Source organism: Macrobrachium nipponense, chromosome 4 (genome assembly GCF_015104395.2).
Source record: "Macrobrachium nipponense isolate FS-2020 chromosome 4, ASM1510439v2, whole genome shotgun sequence".
Taxonomy (NCBI): domain Eukaryota; kingdom Metazoa; phylum Arthropoda; class Malacostraca; order Decapoda; family Palaemonidae; genus Macrobrachium; species Macrobrachium nipponense.
Window position 1 is genome coordinate 144,839,402 of NC_061100.1, and position 20,537 is coordinate 144,859,938.

At 46.6% G+C, this 20,537-nt stretch overlaps 1 protein-coding gene across 2 annotated transcripts in view; it reads left to right on the top strand.

Annotated features, from left to right (window-relative positions):
• The first annotated feature begins 2,059 nt into the window (after positions 1 to 2,059).
• The window catches only part of LOC135211251 (dihydrolipoyllysine-residue acetyltransferase component of pyruvate dehydrogenase complex-like), a 99,993-nt gene continuing 81,515 nt past the window's right edge, over positions 2,060 to 20,537 (top strand). For both annotated transcript variants that reach the window (XM_064244543.1, XM_064244544.1), the window contains exon 1: positions 2,060 to 2,263. In XM_064244543.1, coding sequence (XP_064100613.1) covers positions 2,142 to 2,263 — 122 coding nt within the window. In that variant the 5' untranslated portion in view covers positions 2,060 to 2,141. The remainder of the gene's footprint in view (positions 2,264 to 20,537) is intronic.

Sequence of the window (20,537 nt, forward strand, 5' to 3'; positions counted from 1 at the left end):
TTTTTATTATGGGAGAGATATTATCTCCATCTATCGTTCTTTGGATATATCTGGTTCTTAGGGCCTGATCTTGTGCCGCTGTTATCATTCCTTCAGTTTCCTTCTTGAGCTCTCCCCTCTGTAACCATTGCCATGTGTCATCGCTGGCCAGTTCTTTAGTCTGTCTCATGTATTGTCCGTGCATTGGTTTGTTGTGCATTCCTCTGTTCTGTTTGTCATTCTCCTATCTCTGTATATTTCTGGGTCTTCGTCTACTTTTATTAGTCCTTCTTCCCATGCACTCTTGAGCCACTCGTCTTCACTGGTTTTCAGATATTGCCCCAGTGCTCTGTTCTCGATGTTGACGCAGTCGTCTATGCTTAGTAGTCCTCTCCCTCCTTCCTTTCGTGTTATGTATAGTCTGTCCGTATTTGCTCTTGGGTGTAGTGCTTTGTGTATTGTCATATGTTTTCTAGTCTGGTCTATGTTGCGGAGTTCTGCCTTCGTCCATTCCACTATTCCTGCGCTGTATCTGATTACTGGCACTGCCCATGTGTTTATGGCTTTTATCATATTTCCGCCGTTGAGTTTTGACTTGAGTATCGCCTTGAGTCTCTGCATATATTCTTTCCTGATCGTGTCCTTCATCTCTTGGTGTTTTATATCCCCTCCTTCCATTATTCTCAGGTATTTGTATCCAGTCTCATCTATGTGTTTGAGGTTGCTCCCATCTGGTAGCTTTATCCCTTCAGTCCTTGTTACTTTGCCCTTTTGTACAATCCTTACAGTCTGGATTAGGGTATCTATTTCCTTGATGCTCTTTCCATACAGCTTGATGTCGTCCATGAACATCAGATGGTTAATTCGGTTGCTTCTTTTCTTGAGTTGGTACCCAGCATCCATCTTCTGCAGTACTTTTGTCATGGGAATCATGGCTACTACGAAGAGTAATGGGGACAGTGAGTCGCCCTGGAAGATCCCTCTCCTGATATTAACCTCTGCTAGTCTTATTCCAGAGCTTGTAAGTATTGTATTCCAGTTGCGCATTGTATTTTTGAAGAAGCTGATGGTGTTTTCCTCTGCCCCATATATTTTCAGGCATTCTATTAGCCATGTGTGTGGTATCATGTCGAAGGCTTTCTTATAGTCTATCCATGCCATGCTTAGGTTGGTTTTCCTTCTCTTACTGTTCTTCATTACCATTTTGTCTATCAGGAGCTGGTCTTTTGTGCCCCTACACTTCCTTCTGCAGCCTTTCTGTTGGTGGGGGATGGTGTTTGTATCCTCTAGGTAGTTTTATAGCCTTTCGCTGATGATACCTGTTAGTAACTTCCACATTATTGGTAGGCAGGTGATAGGCCTGTAGTTACTGGCTATATTTCCTTTACTCTTGTCTTTCTGGACCAAGGATGTTCTTCCTGTGGTCATCCATTTGGGCGCATGGTGATTTGTGATACAATGCTGGAGTTGTTCTGCTATTCTTGGGTGTATGGCCTTGAAGTTTTTGAGCCAGTATCCATGGACTTCATCGGGACCTGGGGCTTTCCAGTTGGGCATTTTCTTTAGTTGGTGTCTGACTGTGTCTGTCGTGATGTCAGTGAATCTTTGTTTTATTCTCCCTGTTTCTTCTGCCTTGTCTTCCTGGAGCCATGTTGCATGTTTGTTGTGTGATATCGGATTGCTCCGGTATTATTATTATTATTATTATTATTATTATTATTATTATTATTATTATTATTATTATTATTATTATTATTATTATTATTATTATTATTATTATTATTATTATTATTATTATTATTATTATTATAGCTACTCAGGTAAACCACATCTGCTGTAACGTGTTCTGGATATTCAAAAATAAAACAGACGAGAATGAATAAAGCTGAGCAGTGGCTCATTCCACTGTCAATATGAAATTACTAGAAAATCCCTGGAAATGTTTATTTGTAGTATAATTTCAATTTGCACATACAGGCACTACTGTAAATATGGAGACTGGATGCTGCGGCGTCCTGGTTGCCTTGGAAACAAAACATGATGGTTATTAGTGCCATCTATTGGCAAAGGTGTGACGTCACATCCGCTGCTTCATCCAGTCGTCTGCTGGAGGAAGGGCCGTGGCACCCGATTTCGTATCGTCGGTTGTTAAGTCAAGGGAAATGCTGCGGACTTCGGCAGCCCTGAGGGTGGCTTTGCCCAAACTGGCACCCAAGAATGTGTCGAAGAAGGGATCCCATCGCCATTTCACCGTCGTGTCGGCCCCAGCTGTCAGGAAAGTAAGGTGAGAATTGCTATCTCCGCTCCCGCCGGCGCGATCAGCTGATTTTGTTTTGATTGCTATTTAGCCTAGTTTATTTATAGGACAATTTGATGTTTGTCAGATGCAATGGTTTTCCTTACCATAGTTTGCTTGGCTGCAGTTTTGTAATAACTGGCAACGTGCAGAAATTTAGGCTAAAATTCAATTTGGAACCAGTCTTTCGTAACCCCAAGCCCAATTTAACTCAGGGCAGTCAATGATTGGTCAGGGACGCAATATTGGCAACAAATTCAGTTAGATTAATGATAAATTTAACACCTTAATGTATTTATCGTTCATAGGTGCTTAGAGTTCAAAGTATTAACCTTTCGACCTTGGACATTTTGCCGGGGAAAGCCTCTTAGGCAATGCACAGAGCTTGGCAGATAGTAGCTAGGTAGGTAGGGTAAACAACCGCATGGACTGGCCCAACACACCGACGGTCACGGCTGGACACCCTCCGAAAAAGCACTTATAACGCATCTTAACACCAGAGATGGTCATCAGTCGCGAGTTGTTGGTGAGAGACGAGGTGAGCTAAAGACCTCTATTCTCCTTTCGAAGTAGCGCCTACAGTTTAGTTGGCCACAGGTTTTGTCTGCTAGGTACCTAATCGGCAGATGAATACAAACAATATGGCGGCCGTTTGATTTGGCGCTAGTTTCGAAAACCTGTGTAGTAATATAAAACCCAAAAACCTTTAAAAACAGTAATGGGGGACCCTGTTAGGAACCGGGGTTTTTGGATGGGGGGAGAACACACGAGAATGGGTAAAAGTTCCTTAAAATGGTAAGGGGGGACCTATTGGGAAACCGGGGCTTTTGGGTGGGGGAATACACAGACGACGACAATGAACACTAGGTAAATCACGAAATAGCTGTGTGGATGACCCCCTACTCTACATTCGTTCCCCGCTCGGTCAGGCTAACTAAACTGTCCCCCCTACTCAGTTTTGTTGGCCAAGGTTAATGTCTGCTAGTTGATCGGTTCATGAGATGAGTAGCCTAGGTAATTAAACGGTCCCCCTACTCTACATTCGTTCCGCGTTCGGTCAGGTTAACTAAACTGTCCTCCCTACTCAGTTTACTTGGCCAAGGTTATCGCCTGCTAGTTATCGGTTTATGAGATGAGTGGCCTAGGTAACTAAACTGTCCCCCTACTCAACATTTGTAGACCGAACATATGCGCTATTAGCCTAAGAGAACGTTCATGCATGAGATGCGCTACCTGGCCAACTGAACTGATCCTAACCAAAGGAACCAATCTAACCAGACTTAGGCCGCGTGCCCTTACCTGGCCCGGGGGCTTTGCCCCCCTGGACCACCCAGTATAATATGGTAACAATGATTGCGACCTAACCATACTTAGGGCGCGTGCCCTTACTTGGCTGGGGGCGAAGCCAAAGGAACCAACCTAACCACACTTAGGTCGTGTGCTGTAACCTGGCCGGACCCCCGGTATGGTATGGAAACAGTGATTGCGACCTAACCAAACAAACCACCCTAACCTATGGCGAGTTCTGTAAGCAAGCATTGTAATGCTACCATTTTAGCAATCATTTCATTAACGTGCCGTTACTTGTACTTTCAGACATGACTGGCACCGGTAACTTCTTACGGATATGTACACACACTTAATATTTGCTAGAATACATGGATTAAAGTCATGTCCGAGTTCATTGTTCGAACATGTGGACTGCTACCGCACGTGAATGTTCGGATACTGTGAGCAGCCCTGACTTCTGCTTGCCAATAAAAACACCGACCTGCTATATATTACCTACTTGGTTTCAACCTTAACAAATGAATATATCTTAGATACATCGATTAACTTACCTTAATATTGGGAGGCGTCAAATCCGTGCTCGGCCCGAGTCCCCCCCGGAAATAAAGTCAAGCTTAGAGTTAGAAATCGGAATCATCCGAGTTTTCGGGGAACGCGATTCTTCTTTTCTTTCTGGATGGGATCGTTTGTCATGGGAAAGAATCACAAGGTCCGGTATAGTAACTGGAATGGCGGTGGCAAATTGCACGTGCAGATACGACGTGGAAGCGGACATGATGAATGTTTATATTCTGACACAAAGGAACATACTACTGGCCCTGGGGTCGAATCATGGTCGGGCAGGGTCGATTCAGGGAACTACTTACCTTGGCGGAAGGATGAAGGGTTGGGCAGGTGTTGCGCGGCCTGGGCAAGGGTTTCATCTCGGTATAGGCGGTAGAAATGAATAAAAGAGGCCTAGCATAAAATCAAGAATTGGTAGGATTCTTATAAAAACTGATAATAAATAACGGAGCTCCTACAGTTTAGTTGGCCACTGGTTTCGTCTGCTAGGTAATCGGCAGACGGATACAAACAAGATGGCGGCCGTTTGTTGTGGCAAAAGTTTGAAAGACTTACGGGTCGCGGCATGTTCGGGCAGGGTTGGCTCTGTGAACTACTTACAGTGGGAGAGTGATTATGGGCCGGGCAAAAAGGGTGTTGCGTGGCTTGGCCAACTAAACTGTAATCTACCCCCTTTCGGAGTAGGGTAAACAACCGCATGGACTGGCCCAACACACTGACGGTCACGGATGTCCATCCTCCGAAAAAGTCCTTATAACGCGTCCTGACACCGAAGTTGTTCATCAGTCGCGATTTGTTGCTGGTGAGAGACGCAGCTAAAAACCTCTACTCTCCTTTTGAAGTTAGTATTTTCTCCAAAGTTAGAAATTAAGGCCAAATTTAAAGCTTTAAACAGAGGGTAGTGAAAGGGTTGCCAACGCAGTGCAGACTTCACCAAAATGCTTTCAAAATTTTTATGACACTTAAATAACTTACAAGATTGACGCCATCTCGATGTTTGCAGAGTTGCTTGTGTCAACAAACTTCCCATTTCCTGTGATAATTCTACACACCACTTGTACCCATAGACGCTGGGGCACTTTCATCACAACAATCGGAACATGGTCCCTGGCCACGACGTTTTTAAGGAAATTACTGTTTTGGTAGAAGACGACGACGAAGCGTGCACTAGATAATTATTTAAATAAATAGTAAAACATCAATATTTTACATATTTATGATGATTAATTTGAAAATATTCATTATTGAAAAAGTAATTCGATTCTGACTCAAATTTAAGTTATTATTTTTCGGAATTAGAACGTTCTTTTAAGTCCTGTATTATGACGTCACGACATCTTGATTTTCGTACCTATCGTAAATGAATTGCTATACTCAACTTTCTTGCAGAACAGTTTACCAGTTATTCATGCAGATTGTTATCAGCTATTCATATAATTGTTATAATCGTAATGCGCATATATATCTTTATTATGTACTTTTTGGATATATGAAGATGTTTTACTGCCGGATTACCGCCGTAGTGTGACGCAATCGCTTTCGCTTCCTGGGCCTCTGTCTGTTTTGTTTTCGCACTATAAGAAATTAATGGGGCCGAATTTGCAATGACCAGAAAGTCATTAAAAGAGGAAAGTTAGCATTGAGGAGCATATGTTTTGATTGAGAAAAATACAAATTTATACAATAGCTAGCTTGTAAAAAATACTTGATTACAAAAAACTATTGCCATCTAAGCAGCATACCTCGTATCAGAACAAGATTTTGCTATGGTGTATTACACCCAGTGCCGTAATTTATAAGGGTATCGTGAATCATTAATGTTAAAGAATAACGACACTTGTCTTTGTACCAAGAGACAAAAACTCCATTATCCAGAAATGGATATGAACAAGCGTAAAAAGCTCCACCTACCCTCTCCCCCCACCTTCACCGCCACCCCTGTCCTTCTTCCTTCCTTCACCTTCCCTTCTCTCTCTCTCTCTCTCTCTGTTGCCAATTGGTATGTGTTCACCCTCCAAACTGGGTATAAGAATTACGCAAAACGTGGAAATTGGTGAAATCAGCCTATGTATTGAATGTATATATACATAAATATTAACGCAATTTTATCATTATAGCATTACTATGACAACTAGAATTCATGGAAACAGTTTTTGATAATGCATCGGTGTATGTGTGAAGCTCTACTAATGTGGCAATGATGATTTTGCCTTTCTTAGCATGCAAACATTAAAGGTTACATTTATTTTTTGGCATACAGTTATTAAAAAAATAAAAATACTAATATAGACTTAAATCAATGAAAAGTGAAAAATAAAAATATAATCCCCTAATTGTCCTTTGCTTCGCGATGGTTTTCGGCAGCCAGATGTACGACAAGGTTAGAAACATTGAATTGTGTCTACTTTAGAAATAAATGTAATTTTTCGGGTAATTTGGTTGCAAAAAAGGGATAATAGACATGAATTAAATAAACATTTTGAAATAAAGTAAAGTTAAACTAAATATAATGAGTATAGTAGACAATTAAGAGAATAAAGCTCTGCACATCATAAACAGTGTCATCGTCTGCTGCTCGTAACTGTGTTTGTGGAGTGAGCGCTTAGGAACCAGGAACAGCAATGTGGAGTGGATTAAGACCAAAATGTGTGTAATTACAATCAAATAAGCACTGTGGAGATTCAGTTGTGATGGCAGTAAGGATAAAACCACCGATTACAAGGTAAAAATGAATTCAGTTCAAACCATGACCCTGGGAATAACAAGTTTCATACTTTCACTAATATAGGCAACAAAATGTTGTTTTATTGTGCTGATTACAGCTGCAATCTTGAGTAAGATCAATAAACATTACATATATACGCTAACATCGTTCAAATGAGTGCTGGGAAGGCTGGGAAAGATGGTGTATTGTCCGTGATTAGACCGGCCAGCCTCACGATATCCGCCATATTGGATTTCAAAACTGCCTTGAAAACATATTTTACGAAGAGCGTCACATGCTTATTTTAGTTCGTATGGGGCTTTCATATATCACATTATGTTGACGAAACTTCAATCTTTTGAATGGTATGCTTAAAGTTGTAATTGTATTCATTTTTCACCAATTAAATATCGAGTGAATAAGACCCGGCCAGCTTGATGATGATGGATCGTCCATGTTTGTTTACCTTAATTAAAAATCTAATTCCTCCATTAGCCCTCCAATTTGTTTGGAAGGTTAATTTGGAAAATAAATCTTTGGCAAGCTTGTTTGTATAAAAAAACGTACTGTTTGTTCATGAAACTTACCTGTCAGATATATATATACGTAGCTGTATTTTCTGAAGTCCGACAGAATTTTAAAAACTTCCGACACACGCAGTGGTCGGTCAGGTGGTTAGTACCCATTCCCGCCGCTGGGAGGCGGGTATCAGGAACCATTCCCATTTTCTATTCATAATTTTTCTGTCGCCGGTGCTGAAAACACCTGTTTTCAGTACCTCCGTCTTAGGATTTTGGAAACATCATTGCCGCTAAGTATCCTAATTGTCTTTTAATTTATTTAGTACTTGGATTTGTGGGATTTGTGGCTAGGCATACACTATCTTAAATTGATTTGAATTTGATTCATTTTTGCATAAAATATCTGAATCTAGTTAGGCTAGTTTCAGACGGGGTTGTCTGCAAAGATAGGGTGTGGCTACCGAAAGCTTCGGTAGATCCGCACTTGGTATGTACGAGGGGTATGGGTCTTGCTTCTTTGTTGAGATTTGTCATGTAAGGAGTGTGAGACTTTGTCTATTCCGTAAGGAAGACGTATGATTCGTATGTACGCAATTAATCAGTAAACATGTCTAATTCCGTAAGGAAGACGTATGATTCGTATGTACGTAATTAATCAGTAACAAAAGTCAGGGTAGTGAACCTGCTAACCTTCCTGTAGACTTTATTTTGCCTAACCCTGTAGTATGGCCTACGGGCTATGAATATGTCTACGAGAGGTGCTCGCTCTCCTTCATTGCTGTGAAGTGCTACTTCTGTAATTGTTTACTCCTAACCCTGCATTGTTGCCTTCGGGCCCTAAGCAGTGTCTGTAGAGGAATTGCCCTTTCTCTGATACTCTTTCGATTCGTAACTTACAATCCAAAGTGCTTGCTTTAGAGAGTAAAAGTGAAGTGCAGAAGTGCAGTGATACCCCTTGTGTAGTGGAGGGTGCGTCAGATCGGCCTCGTTTCGCCTCTAGGCCGGGACCTCTGCTTGACTCCCAGGACCCGGGGAGGGAGCATGTCGAAAGCCTAAGGAGGGTTACAAGGAACCCCCACCGATCTGGCGTGCCTTCGGCAGTTTCTGATGAATCCCCAGACTGCCAAAGTGCGTGCGCGTGCACGAATCCTGAAAGATTGCTTCTCGTCCGCCGAAGCGTCCTCCCCGTGCAGGGGTTGGAGCTTTCGGAAGGACTCGCGCCCTCTAAATAGAAGCTTTATAGAAGAGGACGCTTCACGTCCTCTCTCTCTCTCTCTCTCGTTATGCGTTTCAGTGAGAAGTAAGTAGGCGAACGTCGCCTGAACTCGTGTCCGTCTTTCCACCGAGAAATACGTAAAAGAAGTCATAGTAGCAGGAAGCTTTTGAGAGCGGACGCCCAAGCCAGGCGCGCGCGGGTGCACGCCAAGCGCGCGCCAGTGGACGCCGAGCGTGCGCCAGTGGACGCCGAGCGCGCGCGCCAGTGGACGCCGAGCGTTCTCCAGTGGACGCCGAGCGTGCACCAGCGCACGCCAGGTGTGTCGCCTGGCTGAACGTTTCTGTTGAACTCTTCAAGCTCTTGTTTGTTCCGACACGGCATACAAACCTTCGGTCCTTTTACAATAGGAAGGTACTAGCGGCAGCTGGATAGGTCGTAAGCTTTCGAACAAGGGGTTCGGTAGTTAACTGCTTGTCCGACAGGCGCGCGCGCGACTGGGAGGTAAACAAATCACTTTTGCTTTCGGCCTGCTGGCGTGTAGACGTGATCATCGCTCTCCTGCCCGCTTCATCGTCGTGCTTCGCATGGTTGTGTTTTTCTTTTTCTATTTATCTAGTGAAACTGAATTGTAAGTACAATCATTTCATATTTATTTCCATTGAATTCAATTGTGAATTAAAGGATCTTGGTTTCTCCACGCCCTCCGATTACCCGAGTGCCGGGACTGAAGGGCGTAAGTATGGAATTTTTATTCTAAAATTAATATTAATAATACTTACCTGTATAATTTATCTAGCCCTAGAACTCCACCCCCAAAACCGCACCAAAATTTACCACATTGGCAACCCTGTTACCTCCTATTCTGTCCGCCAGTTGGCAACACTGTCGTTGACAGATACGAAAAACCTTCCCTCAAATCAGTTGTGATAGGCAGATCGTGGGGTAGGATGGGTGGGACTAGATAAATTATACAGGTAAGTATTATTAATATTAATTTTAGAATAAAAATTCCATATTAATAAACATTACCTTAATATAATTTATCTAGCCCGATTAACCACATTGAAAAAGGAGGAGGGAATCTGAATACAATTTCCCCTTCGGACAGAATAGGAGAAAACAAACAAAGAAATATATATCATAGGCAGTCAAAACTCAACCCAAGGTCAAAGATACTAACAACTCAAAGTCTCCTACCATAATGCCACCAACTGTGGTAGCACAGGACAAGGAATAAGTGCATAGTCAGTCCGTCTGTACTAAAGTCAGGTGCCCGACCAGGTGACCAGTCAGACGAATTGCGGACAGCAAGGCTGCACCCTGAAGACTATCAAGCACTATTCTTTCCCTAAAGGATGAGTGTCTGGACTGTCTGGGCGATTCAAAGCTAAGCAAACCTTGGGGGTGTATCAACGCAACCCGAAGTCGCCAGCAACGAATCGGCTCATGAGCAACTCCTAACTCGAGCTTTCTGGTGCCAAGAGAAAGGAGCGCGGAGCAAAAAGGCGATTCAGTCCCGAAGGACGAATGCCTGACAGTCCAACCTGGTCTCGTGTTACACGATCATCGGGGGTGTATCAACGCAACCGACTTCGTCAACAAGAAACTCAGGGCTACTAAATGTCGCCTGATCTCACACGAGTGTCTGACTCCGAGAAGACAGGTGAGACAAAAAGTAGATGGTGAGCGAGTCACCAGATGACAGCAGACGATCCATCGACTAATTCCCTGTCCAGGACAGTGGGAGAAGCGTAGTCGCCAGTGCCGACAACCCAGTGGCTGGAACCATTTCACACTGAAAATGGAAGCAGCATGAGTTGCCAAGCAGTCAGTCCTTGTCATCAAAAACACCTAAATACCAAACTGCCTAATTCCCATTATAACTACGTCAAAAACTGCCATGGGTTATAATACAAAAACAAAAAATATATACAACAAAACAAAAATTAATGAATAATATACAGGTAGCAACCAAACGTAAAACAGGAAGACTACCTAATTCTCCTGTCTGACGACCTGTCCTGCCATCACCAACGGGCCCAAAGAACGAAGGTCGCCTAGAAACTAGAGAAATATCCCTCAAGTAAAAAGAGGCAAAAACAGAATTAGAACGCCAAGTCGCCGCCTCAAGCACCTTGGCGACTGAGACGTTCTTCATAAAAGCTACTGATGTAGCAACTGCTCTAATACTGTGTGCTCTCGGCGTCTGGTCTTCCCCAGCAGCCGAACCACCAGTTTTAACGATCAGATCTCTGAGAAAAAAGGATACACCATTCTTTGAAATAGGTCTCTTGACATTTCGGGGTGAAACAAACAGATGACGGGGACGACCTGAATGTCCTTCGTGCGGCGTAAATAACATGAGAGCGCCCTAACAGGGCAAAGAACTAATTCCTCATTTAAATTACCAACAAAGTCGACCAGCGACTTCAGTACGAAGACCTGGAATGGAATTATCAGACGATTCAGTCTTTGCGACAAATTCAGGAAGGTATGACAAAATCATGTCTTGTCCAGATCTGGCAACCAGAAAAGAGAGTGCTTGCAGTTCACCCACCCTCTTGGCTGTAGCCAGTGAGACAAGGAAGAGTGTCTTAGAAGAGAGGTCCCTAAATTTGGCAGAATTCAGAGGCTCAAACGGAGGGAACCTTAAGGCTTGAAGGACTTTGTTAACGTCCCATGTCGGAGGCGAACACTGCGGCCTGGGTCGAGATAGGGAAAAAGATCGAAGTAAATCTCTAATGACATAAGATGAAGAGATCTCAGGAAGCCTTGCCTTAAAAACATAGGAAAGCATAGACCTATAACCCTTAATGCACGAAGGTGACAGGGCCCTGTCATGATGTAATGAACTAAAAACTCCGCTACTTTCGGTAAGGAAGGTCTAGAAATTGAATGTCCTTGAGACTTACACAACGTCTGTAAACCGACCATTTAGCCTGATAATTTACTCTGGTTGATTGCCGCCTGGCAAGAGCCACTGTCGCACCACTCTGGAGGAGAACCCTTCGTGCTTGAGAACCTCCTGACAGTCTCCAGGCATGAAGATGAAGCATGTGGAGCCTCTGATGGAACCGATGAAAATGGGGTTGTTTGAGAAGATCTGGTCTCTCTGGCAGGCAAATGGGGGGTTCCACCAGTGCTTCCAGAAGGTCGGGAAACCACTCCTTCTGTGGCCAGAAGGGGGCGATCAGGTGAGATCCAGACGCTTGGTTGCCCTCACTTTGTTGAGGACTGACCTCACCAGAGAGAACGGAGGAAAAGCATAGGCTTGAAGTCCCTCCCAGTCCTGCAAAAGAGAGTCTGTCCCGGCACTCTGAGGAGTCTGGTAAGGGGCGAAGAATATCTGGCACCGAAAATTCAGTGGGGTGCAAAAACAGATCGACTGTGACAGGCCATTTCTTCCTGAGGCTGTCGAAGACTTCCTGGCAAAGTGTCCACTCCGACCCTTGAACTTCGTTCGGTCTCGACAAGGCGTGCTGCTAAGACATTGTGATGGCCCAGGATAAACTGAGGGACCAAACGTATCCCCCTGTCTTCTGCCCAACACAGGATTGATCAGGCTTCTTGAGTGAGAAGATCCGACTGTGTGCCGCCTTGGTTTCTCAAGTACAGACTGCTGGTGTTGTCGACCAAAGATCGCGACAACCGACTCCAACAGTTGTTCCTGAAATGAAAGAAGGCCTAGGTACACTGCCCTCAGTTCCCTCCAATTTATTGACATGCTCCTCTCCCTCCTCTAACCAAAGGCCCGAAGCGGCTTCGGAGCCCAGGTGTGCGCCCCAACCTTGATCCGAGGCGTCTGACCAAAACATTAGGTCCGGAGGAACCGAAAGAAGAGATGTCCCTGACTTGAGGCGGTGAACTTGCATCCACCAACGGAGATCCTTCTGACATTGTGGAGAAGAGGCGACTATCGTGTCCTCGGACACGAAATCCCATGACTGGCGAAGTGTCGACTGAAGGGACCTCAATTCTGAGACGACCTCCGGGAACCAGTTGGATGAGGGATGACAAATGGCCCAGGAGAGACCTCCAAAGAGAAACTGGCTGCGTTACGGAGGACAAAAATTCTTCGATCAGACTCAGAAGCTTGTCTATCCGTTTCTGAGCGGGAGAAGCCCTCAAAATCTGGGAATTCAAAACAATCCCCAGATAAGTCATGATCTGGCAAGGGATTAGATTGGACTTGTCGAAGTTGACACGAATGCCCAACTCGACACAAAGAGACAGAACTATCTCCCTCGACCGGAGACATTTCTCTAGAGATTCGGCCTGGACTAGCCAATCGTCCAGATACCGAAGCATCCTTACGTTTAACTGATGCAGAATAGCTGAAACAGGAGCCATCACCCGAGAAAAGACCTGTGGGCAGTGGTGAGGCCGAAACAAAGGGTCTTGAACTGGAAAAAACTCCGAGTCCATGAAAAACCGAAGGTAAGGTCGCTTCTTGGATGGATGGGGATTTGCAGATAAGCATCCTGCAGATTGATGGAAATCATCCAGTCCCCCCCTCCTGACGGATGAAAGAACAGTCTGGACCGTCTCCATCCTGAACTTGGACTTTAGAATGAACTTGTTCAAAACCGAAAGATCTATGATGGGGCGCCAGGCACCCGAGGCCTTTAGAACTACAAACATCCGAGAGTAAAACCCGGGAGAAGGAGGAGCTCGCTCTATGGCATCCTTCTCCAAGAGGGCCGAAAGCTCCTTCTCCAAGGCTTGACCCCTGATTGAGTGAGGGGAATAACTGCTGAACTCGAGAGGACGATTGGAAAGTGGAGGTCTGGAAACAAAAGGGATCTCGTAACCTTCCTTCAGGACCTCCACCACCCAAGCATCCACCGCTCTCCCCTGCCAAGCTGACCAATGGCGGGAGAGACAAGCTCCTACTGCGGTCTCCAGGCGAGGGGATGACTCCTACTTCCGAAAATTCTTACGCAGAGACAAGGAAGAAGAAGAAGAAGGTCCTCCTGGAGGTTGAGCTCTTTCTCTGCCCTTAGAGCCACGCCAAGAACCTCTCCCGCGTTTCAAAGGGTGAGCACCAGAGGATGAAGAAGAGGCACCAGCAACCTGAGATGTACTCTGGAAAAAAAAGCCAGAAGGAGGTTGTTGGGCTGGAGCAGAAGGTACAGATCTGGTCCTAAACTTACGCTTACTCCTTGAAGGAACGGGAGGAAGACCAGAGGAAAAAGCTCTTGATAAGGCCCAGTGAGCTTGGGGAAGAGGCATCACCTTGATGTTCCTTCAAAACCTCAGAAAGCACAGAAATATCGAAAAGAAAATCGCCAAAAGGAGAAGAGGACAACAGACGGGTTCTCTGAATCTCCGATACAGAGGAGGGTAACTGCGACAAATACAGGTTACGCCTTAGAGAAACAAGAAAGGCCTGCATTGAAGCAGCAAGCTCGTTCTGATGTACAGAAGCGATTGAAATGGATGAGCAGAATTTCTCAAAAAAGAGGAGCATCAGGAGGAACAAACCCGGAGTCCTTGATATACATTAAAAGCCCTCTGAGGACCCACATATTGAAGGATTGAGCTTCTTGTAAGGAGCTCATAACAGCCTCCATAGCAATAAAATCTTCAATTGAGACAGAGACCGAAGCCTTAGAAGGCAAGGGTTGACTTGAAAGTCGGACAAAATCAGGATTTGGCTTGGGGGGTCGAGAGAATGAAGAATCATCCGCCACCTGGTAAACTCCTCACCGGTGTCGTAGAAGAAGAGAGAGCTTCCTCTTCCCTTCCCGATCACCTTCGAAAGTTTAGCGGCAACGTCCGCCCTCACTCTCGCGAACCTCTGGGCAAAGGAAAACGTAAAAATTCCCGTGACCGGGAAGGACCGTCAAGAAAAATCCCTTCTGTACATACACGAGGCGGAGGCTGCTTCTGCTCTTTAGGCCTCGCCTGAGGAAGAAAACTCAAAATTAAATAAAAAAGTTTCTTGAATTTTACATCATGACATCCATTCGAGGAAACGTCAATATCACACGAATCCGCGTCATCATCATCATCATCGTCAGATCCTAACTTAGAAACTTCCTCTGAAGTAAAATCCTGACGACTAGCTATCTTAGGTCTGACACTAATATCCCTCCCCCCTTCTCCTAAATAAGCGCCCTTTGGCACTGTTACGGGACTAACAGGGGACACGTTGGGTAAAGATTCGTTAGGCACCTGCCCGGACCGGATCCCCCCTAGGACCTTCGCCACGACGGGGTTCACAAGCGGGGTATCTGTCGCACCGTTTACCCATGGTGCTGTCGACAGGTACCTGACGAGGAGCTGAAAATGAATCTAAAAGTGTGTAAGACATTCTAGTAAAGGCTTCTTGAAAATTCTCTGACAGATTGTTAAACTTAGCAGAAATATCTCTATCTAGACTAAGCTGTAATTTCTTAAAATTCTGTTTCCAGGTAGTTTCCATTGCCAAAATCTTCGAATCTACATCAGAAATAACTTCACTAATTACCGGTTGTACAGGGGGCAAAGCATCAATTAATTCGGAGTCGGAGTCGTACGATACCGAAACCGAAGAGCCAGAATCATGAGCGCCCAAGTCAAAGAATTCGTTAGATACAGTTCTAGCAATCGATTCTTTTCTCCTTAACCGATCTTTTTACGCTGCAAGATTGTTTGGCGTTTCATATAAGCAGTCATATCCTTGTCAGACCAGGGCTTACATACGTCACAACGAGAAGTCAAGTCACAAACCTGTCCACGACAAGAGCTACAAATGTCATGTGGTTCATACTCCCTGCTACTCATCCTTGTCCCACAAACCGGGCAGTTCCAATGATGTTGCTGGCAGAAGGAAGCATCGTAATTTCTTGGTAATCCATTGTAGAATTGGACAGGTCAGTAGTTCCGGGTCGCGCAAAAGTTCGTAATTTAAGATAAGAACCACTACAGAAATCAAAGTTAATTCACTATTTCGTGATGTAATGCGTGAGTGGTAATTCATATAAAGTCTCATTTAACAAATAATGAAAGCTTTAAAGGCACAAAAATGTTTAAGGAAATTTATAAAGAGCGGCCGTGATGTAAACAACACGGGCGCTCGTTAACAACTGATTTGAGGGAAGGTTTTTCGTATCTGTCAACGACAGTGTTGCCAACTGGCGGACAGAATAGGAGGTAACAGGGTTGCCAATGTGGTAAATTTTGGTGCGGTTTTTGGGGATTTAGGGCTAGATAAATTATATTAAGGTAATGTTTATTAATACGGGAATTCATTTTTCCCAGAAATGATCCTCGTATTGTGTATGCTTGGTGCCGAGGGCGGGAGAGGGCTCGCTCCGAGCTTATATTTTGGTTGGAAATGTGTAGATGAAAATCGTAAGTAAGTGCTCTTTTCATTTATATTTTTTTGACCTGTATGCTTGTTGCCGAGCGAATGCGCTCGGCACGAAAACTCGTTATTCTGTATGGAAGTGGTACTCGCAAGTACAAAGTATTCTTTTTCACTTTTTCATTTTTCATAATTTATTTTTGATTTGTAGCAATACTCATTTTGGATCAGTTTCCGCTCTTACCCGGAATTTAATCCTTTCCCCTTTTTATTTGAATGAAGTGAAATCGCAAGTGCAGTTCTTTTTCATTTTCATATTTTATTGAGATTGTATTATTTACTTGGATCAATGTTTCCGCTATTTCCCGGGAATTGATCCTTCCCTTCCCCTTTTTATTTTGTATGAAGTGAAATCGCAAGCGCAGTATTCTTTTTCATTTTCATATATATTTTGATTGCATCAATTCATTATGGATCAAGGTTTCCGTTCATAATCGGGAATGGATCCTTTTACCCTTGCGCTCGGTACCGAGGGCGCAAATGCGCTCGATCCGAGCCCTTATTCATTGTGAAGCGAATCGTAATGCAAGATTCTTTTTCATTTTATTCCTTTTATTATTGATTGCATCAATATTTATTTGGTTCAAGTTCCGCTCAGTCAGGGAATTGATCCTTATGCCCTTGCATTCGGTGCCGAGGGCACGATTGCTCTCGGGCTCTTATTATTATTGTTGGGTACATGGGTGCTGTGCGGGGGTGGGGAACGAGAATCCCCCCCCCCCACCCCCCCCCCGCTCAGCTCCCACAGATGGCCCTTCCCCTTCGGGGGGGGAGGTTATCTGGGTTCTTCTCCTCGCCCGATCCGTCGAGCGCGGGGGAGGGCGCTCGGTGCCTGATGTACAATTGTATTTGGGGTCTTCCGCTCGTTCGGTGTGGGGCTCACCCCCCCGCGCGAGGGGACTTCCCCCCCACTTATCACTACTACTGTTATTTCCGCAGGTGCTACTGCCACGAGGGTGGACCTTGGTGAGGTATGGGCGTCCTTCGATTTGCAGGGCGTGCCTAGTGTCCAGGGGCGGCGGTTCTATGTCTGGGCCTGCTGCGGTCACCCATGGAGTGGTGACCACGACAACGATATCGACTCCAGGTGACGAAGTCCCTCCTCACCTGGTGTACTCGCCTCACGTGGTAACAGTCTTGCCTACAGCCGCTGTGAAGTGCCGTTCGCCGTACCGAGAGGGGGGCGTGCCGCCGCTGCTCGTGGTTGCCGCGCTGCCGCGACCACACTTCCGCTGCCCTAGAGCTCGCCCCTGGACCTGCCGCCGGTACCAGGATGTTGCTGGCTGCTGCTCCACTTCCTGTGTTTCCGGTGCTGCCTGCCGTACCTGCCGATTCTGGGCTGACTGTCCATGCAGTTGCTGCGCTGGCTGTCCCTGCCGTTGCTGCTCTGGCTGTCCCTGCCGTTGCTGCGCTGGCTGTCCCTACCGATGCTGTGCTGGCTGTGCCTGCTGTTCCTGAGATGCCCATACCTGCTGACGTCGTCCCTGTTCGTGGTGGTACTACCCCAGACTTTGGTCTGTCTGTACAGGTGCGTCCGGGCCCTGTGGCTTCGGCTACAGCAGCCCCGGCTCCGCCCTGGATAGCAGATCTTACGTCTGTCCTGAGGAAGCTGACGAAGAAGAGGAGGAAGGTGTCGTCGTCGTCGTCTTCATCTTCTTCATCGTCGTCGGCTGCCGCCTCTTCCCCTTCGACTTCTAAGGCTTCACAGCCGAGGAAGAAGAAGGTTGCCTCCTCCCTCCTAAAAAAAGTCTCCCTCGGGAGCTTCTCGGGGAACCCGTCTCCACCTCGGTGGGGGACGGGAGGGTTCCTTCCGCTGGTCCTCCTGCTCCTTCGGGAGCGGGGCCCGTCTCTTCTTCCGCAAGGAAGAAGACTACGGGGACCAGAGGGGTACCGGCTAACACCGGTACTTCCTCGCCTGGTGTCAGTGGTTCTGCCACTGCATCAGGGTCCGTCTCGGCCTCTCGTTCGCGGGAGGTACCGAGTGTACGGTCGCCTACCAGCGACCGTGCAGCCAGGAACCAGACCTCTGAGCTCGCTCAGCGTCAGGTTCACGGCACGGAGCGGAAGACTGGTGACAGCCGCGCACGCGACTCTCACCAGACCAGCTCTCGCTCTCGCGGACGACCAGCTGGCTACCCGGGGGACGTGACGGTCCACGACCGGCCACGGGCTGAGGCTGGGAAGAGGTCCCCCCGTTCGCCGGTGCCAGCCACGGCTGGAACCAGCGACGTGACGTGCCGTGAGGACAAGCACCGGTCTCACCGTGACAGTGGAGCCTGCAGGTCGCCTGACCGTCGCTCTCCACAGAGAGCGATCGGGTACGGCAACCAGCACCACTCTTCTGACACTCGAGACTCGGCCGCTGTGCTCAGTCCAGCCGTTCTCCACAGCGAGACGGTTCGACCAGGCCTGCAGCTCGATCGCCACCGCGGGTTGACGATCCGCCTGCAGCCCTCCAAGCCTGCTGGTTCTGCCAGCGAGCGAGGAGGGAGCGTCAGGTCTGCCTCTCCCGTACCTTCAACCTCCTCGGGTTACACCGGGAGGAGAGAGGTATTGAGGAGTGATCGTGAGTGGTGCGCCCCTCATGATCCCACCACGACGCCCTACGTGCCAGGCACGGTTCTTGGACCGGCCAGGACGTATGCGCAAGTGGATGGAGAAGACCGAGAGGGCTGTCGCTGTTCCCCCTTCTTAGGAGGAAGGTTCTCGGAATATGCTCTTGTTCGAAGGGCTTAACGGTCCTACTCTGCAAGATGCTGTGACTTCCGAGATCCAGAGGAACTTTGCCGAGGTTATGGCGCTGATTCGTCAGCACAACGACCTCGGGGAAGGATCGCCGCTCCCACCAGCAGAGCCACGTCTCGGCTCGAGTCGTTTTGGGGCCCGAGAGGGAACCCAAATCGACGGTGGGTCTGCCGCGATCGGAGCTTGCCGACTGTGTTGAACCAGGTAGTCTTTCGTCTCCGGACAAGAAGGCTCTCTCAGTTCTGGCCGGTCGAACAAGCTACTTCCACCTCCTCTACTGCGACAGAGGCGTTTTTACGTGTCTTCGGACACCGTATTTGAATACCCCTTCGGTCCTCCTGAGAGGTTTCGACCTCGACGAGGACTGGAATGAGTCGGAGGACGGTATCGGCTCTCTCCTGTCAGGTGTCGATCAGCCCCACCCAGACGACGTTCACAGTGGCGGCAGACCCTTACCTACAGTATGAGTTCGTAACCCTCCTCGGGAAAACGTTTTCTCCTGAGGATACGTTTTCCCAGGCTCTAAGAGGCCATCGCCGTAAGGCGATGGCTGCTCCTTTTCTTCTCCAACTGCTAGTTCCGCTGGGAAGGCGAGCCAGTATCCAATTCCTCCCCCATTCCCTCTCTCCTTACGGCTACGAGGGAAAGGGGAGGGATCCTACAGAGATTTCTCTGTAAGATCTCACGTTAGGGGCTGCGCTACCGGGGGGACCTTCGGGTACTACCTGACATAAGCCCCGGTCGTTGAGGAGGGATCCTGCCCCTTTCTCGATTTCTACGGGAACGAGAAGGACACCAGCCGATATCGTTTGACGAATTCGGTGGGGGTTTCGCAGAGTGCTTAGAATTCTACGGAATTTCTAGCGCACTCTGAGTGTTCGAGTTTTTTACGATCTCCAAACACTTAGGCGAGACCACGGTCCAAAGTGAGCGAGAATCCCCGATAATTGTTACACGATAATCGGGAACCTCGCTTATGCTCGAATTCCTGTAATTCTAAGCATTTGAAAGAAGACTGCTGCTGAAAGAAGAGTATCTCACAGTAGGCGATTAACCTGGAATAGAGAAGAACGGACGGGAACTTCCAGTTTGGCTTGAACTATCGTCTTCGGTATTCTGTTCACCATTGAAGCTTTCCTTTGGGAAAGACTTCTCCTTCACTCTCTTGACTAGAGAACGAAGGCGGTCGATCTCCAATCCTTATTCTCATTCCTCGAGGGAAAAGAATTTAGGATGGAGGTCGTGGTACAGAACCTACAAATATACTACGTATATTACCCTCGCGACATGATTCTTTTAACAGTTGAATTGTCGGGGGTAGGCGCATACCGTAGTTAACTCTACGGTTTGTGACCGAGACGAATTGTATCTTAATTGAACTGCAACTCGGGGTTGCCTGCAACCTCCCAGCAGTTATCAGTTTCGATTTTAGATACTTGGTATTGTCACGACAACACCAAATCAGCTTTTGTATTTACCGAAATCCGTTTCGTTTAAATATAATTGCTCAAGCGTATTCTTTATGCTCGATGGTTCTAGCCGAACGCATTCCTTCGTGGAAGGGATTAACTGGCAACTCAGGATGACGAGTCACCGAGAGCTACTGCGTATTGAACTGCCTGATAGCAGCTCAGTATCAGCTAGGTCTCGGAGATGCACGGTCGGTCACGTCTCTCTCTCCCCTGGTTTGATTGACTACCGAACCGTATCTCTACCCAACAATCATGGACTTAGGTCTCTGATTAACGGGGATTCTCGCAATAATGAAGGACCATCTACTGCTGTGACGCTCGATTGCATCGCCTTCGACATTGCGAGAATTTTCAACAGAGATATCTCTTGGACTCTTTCATCTTTCTGTTTACCGCACG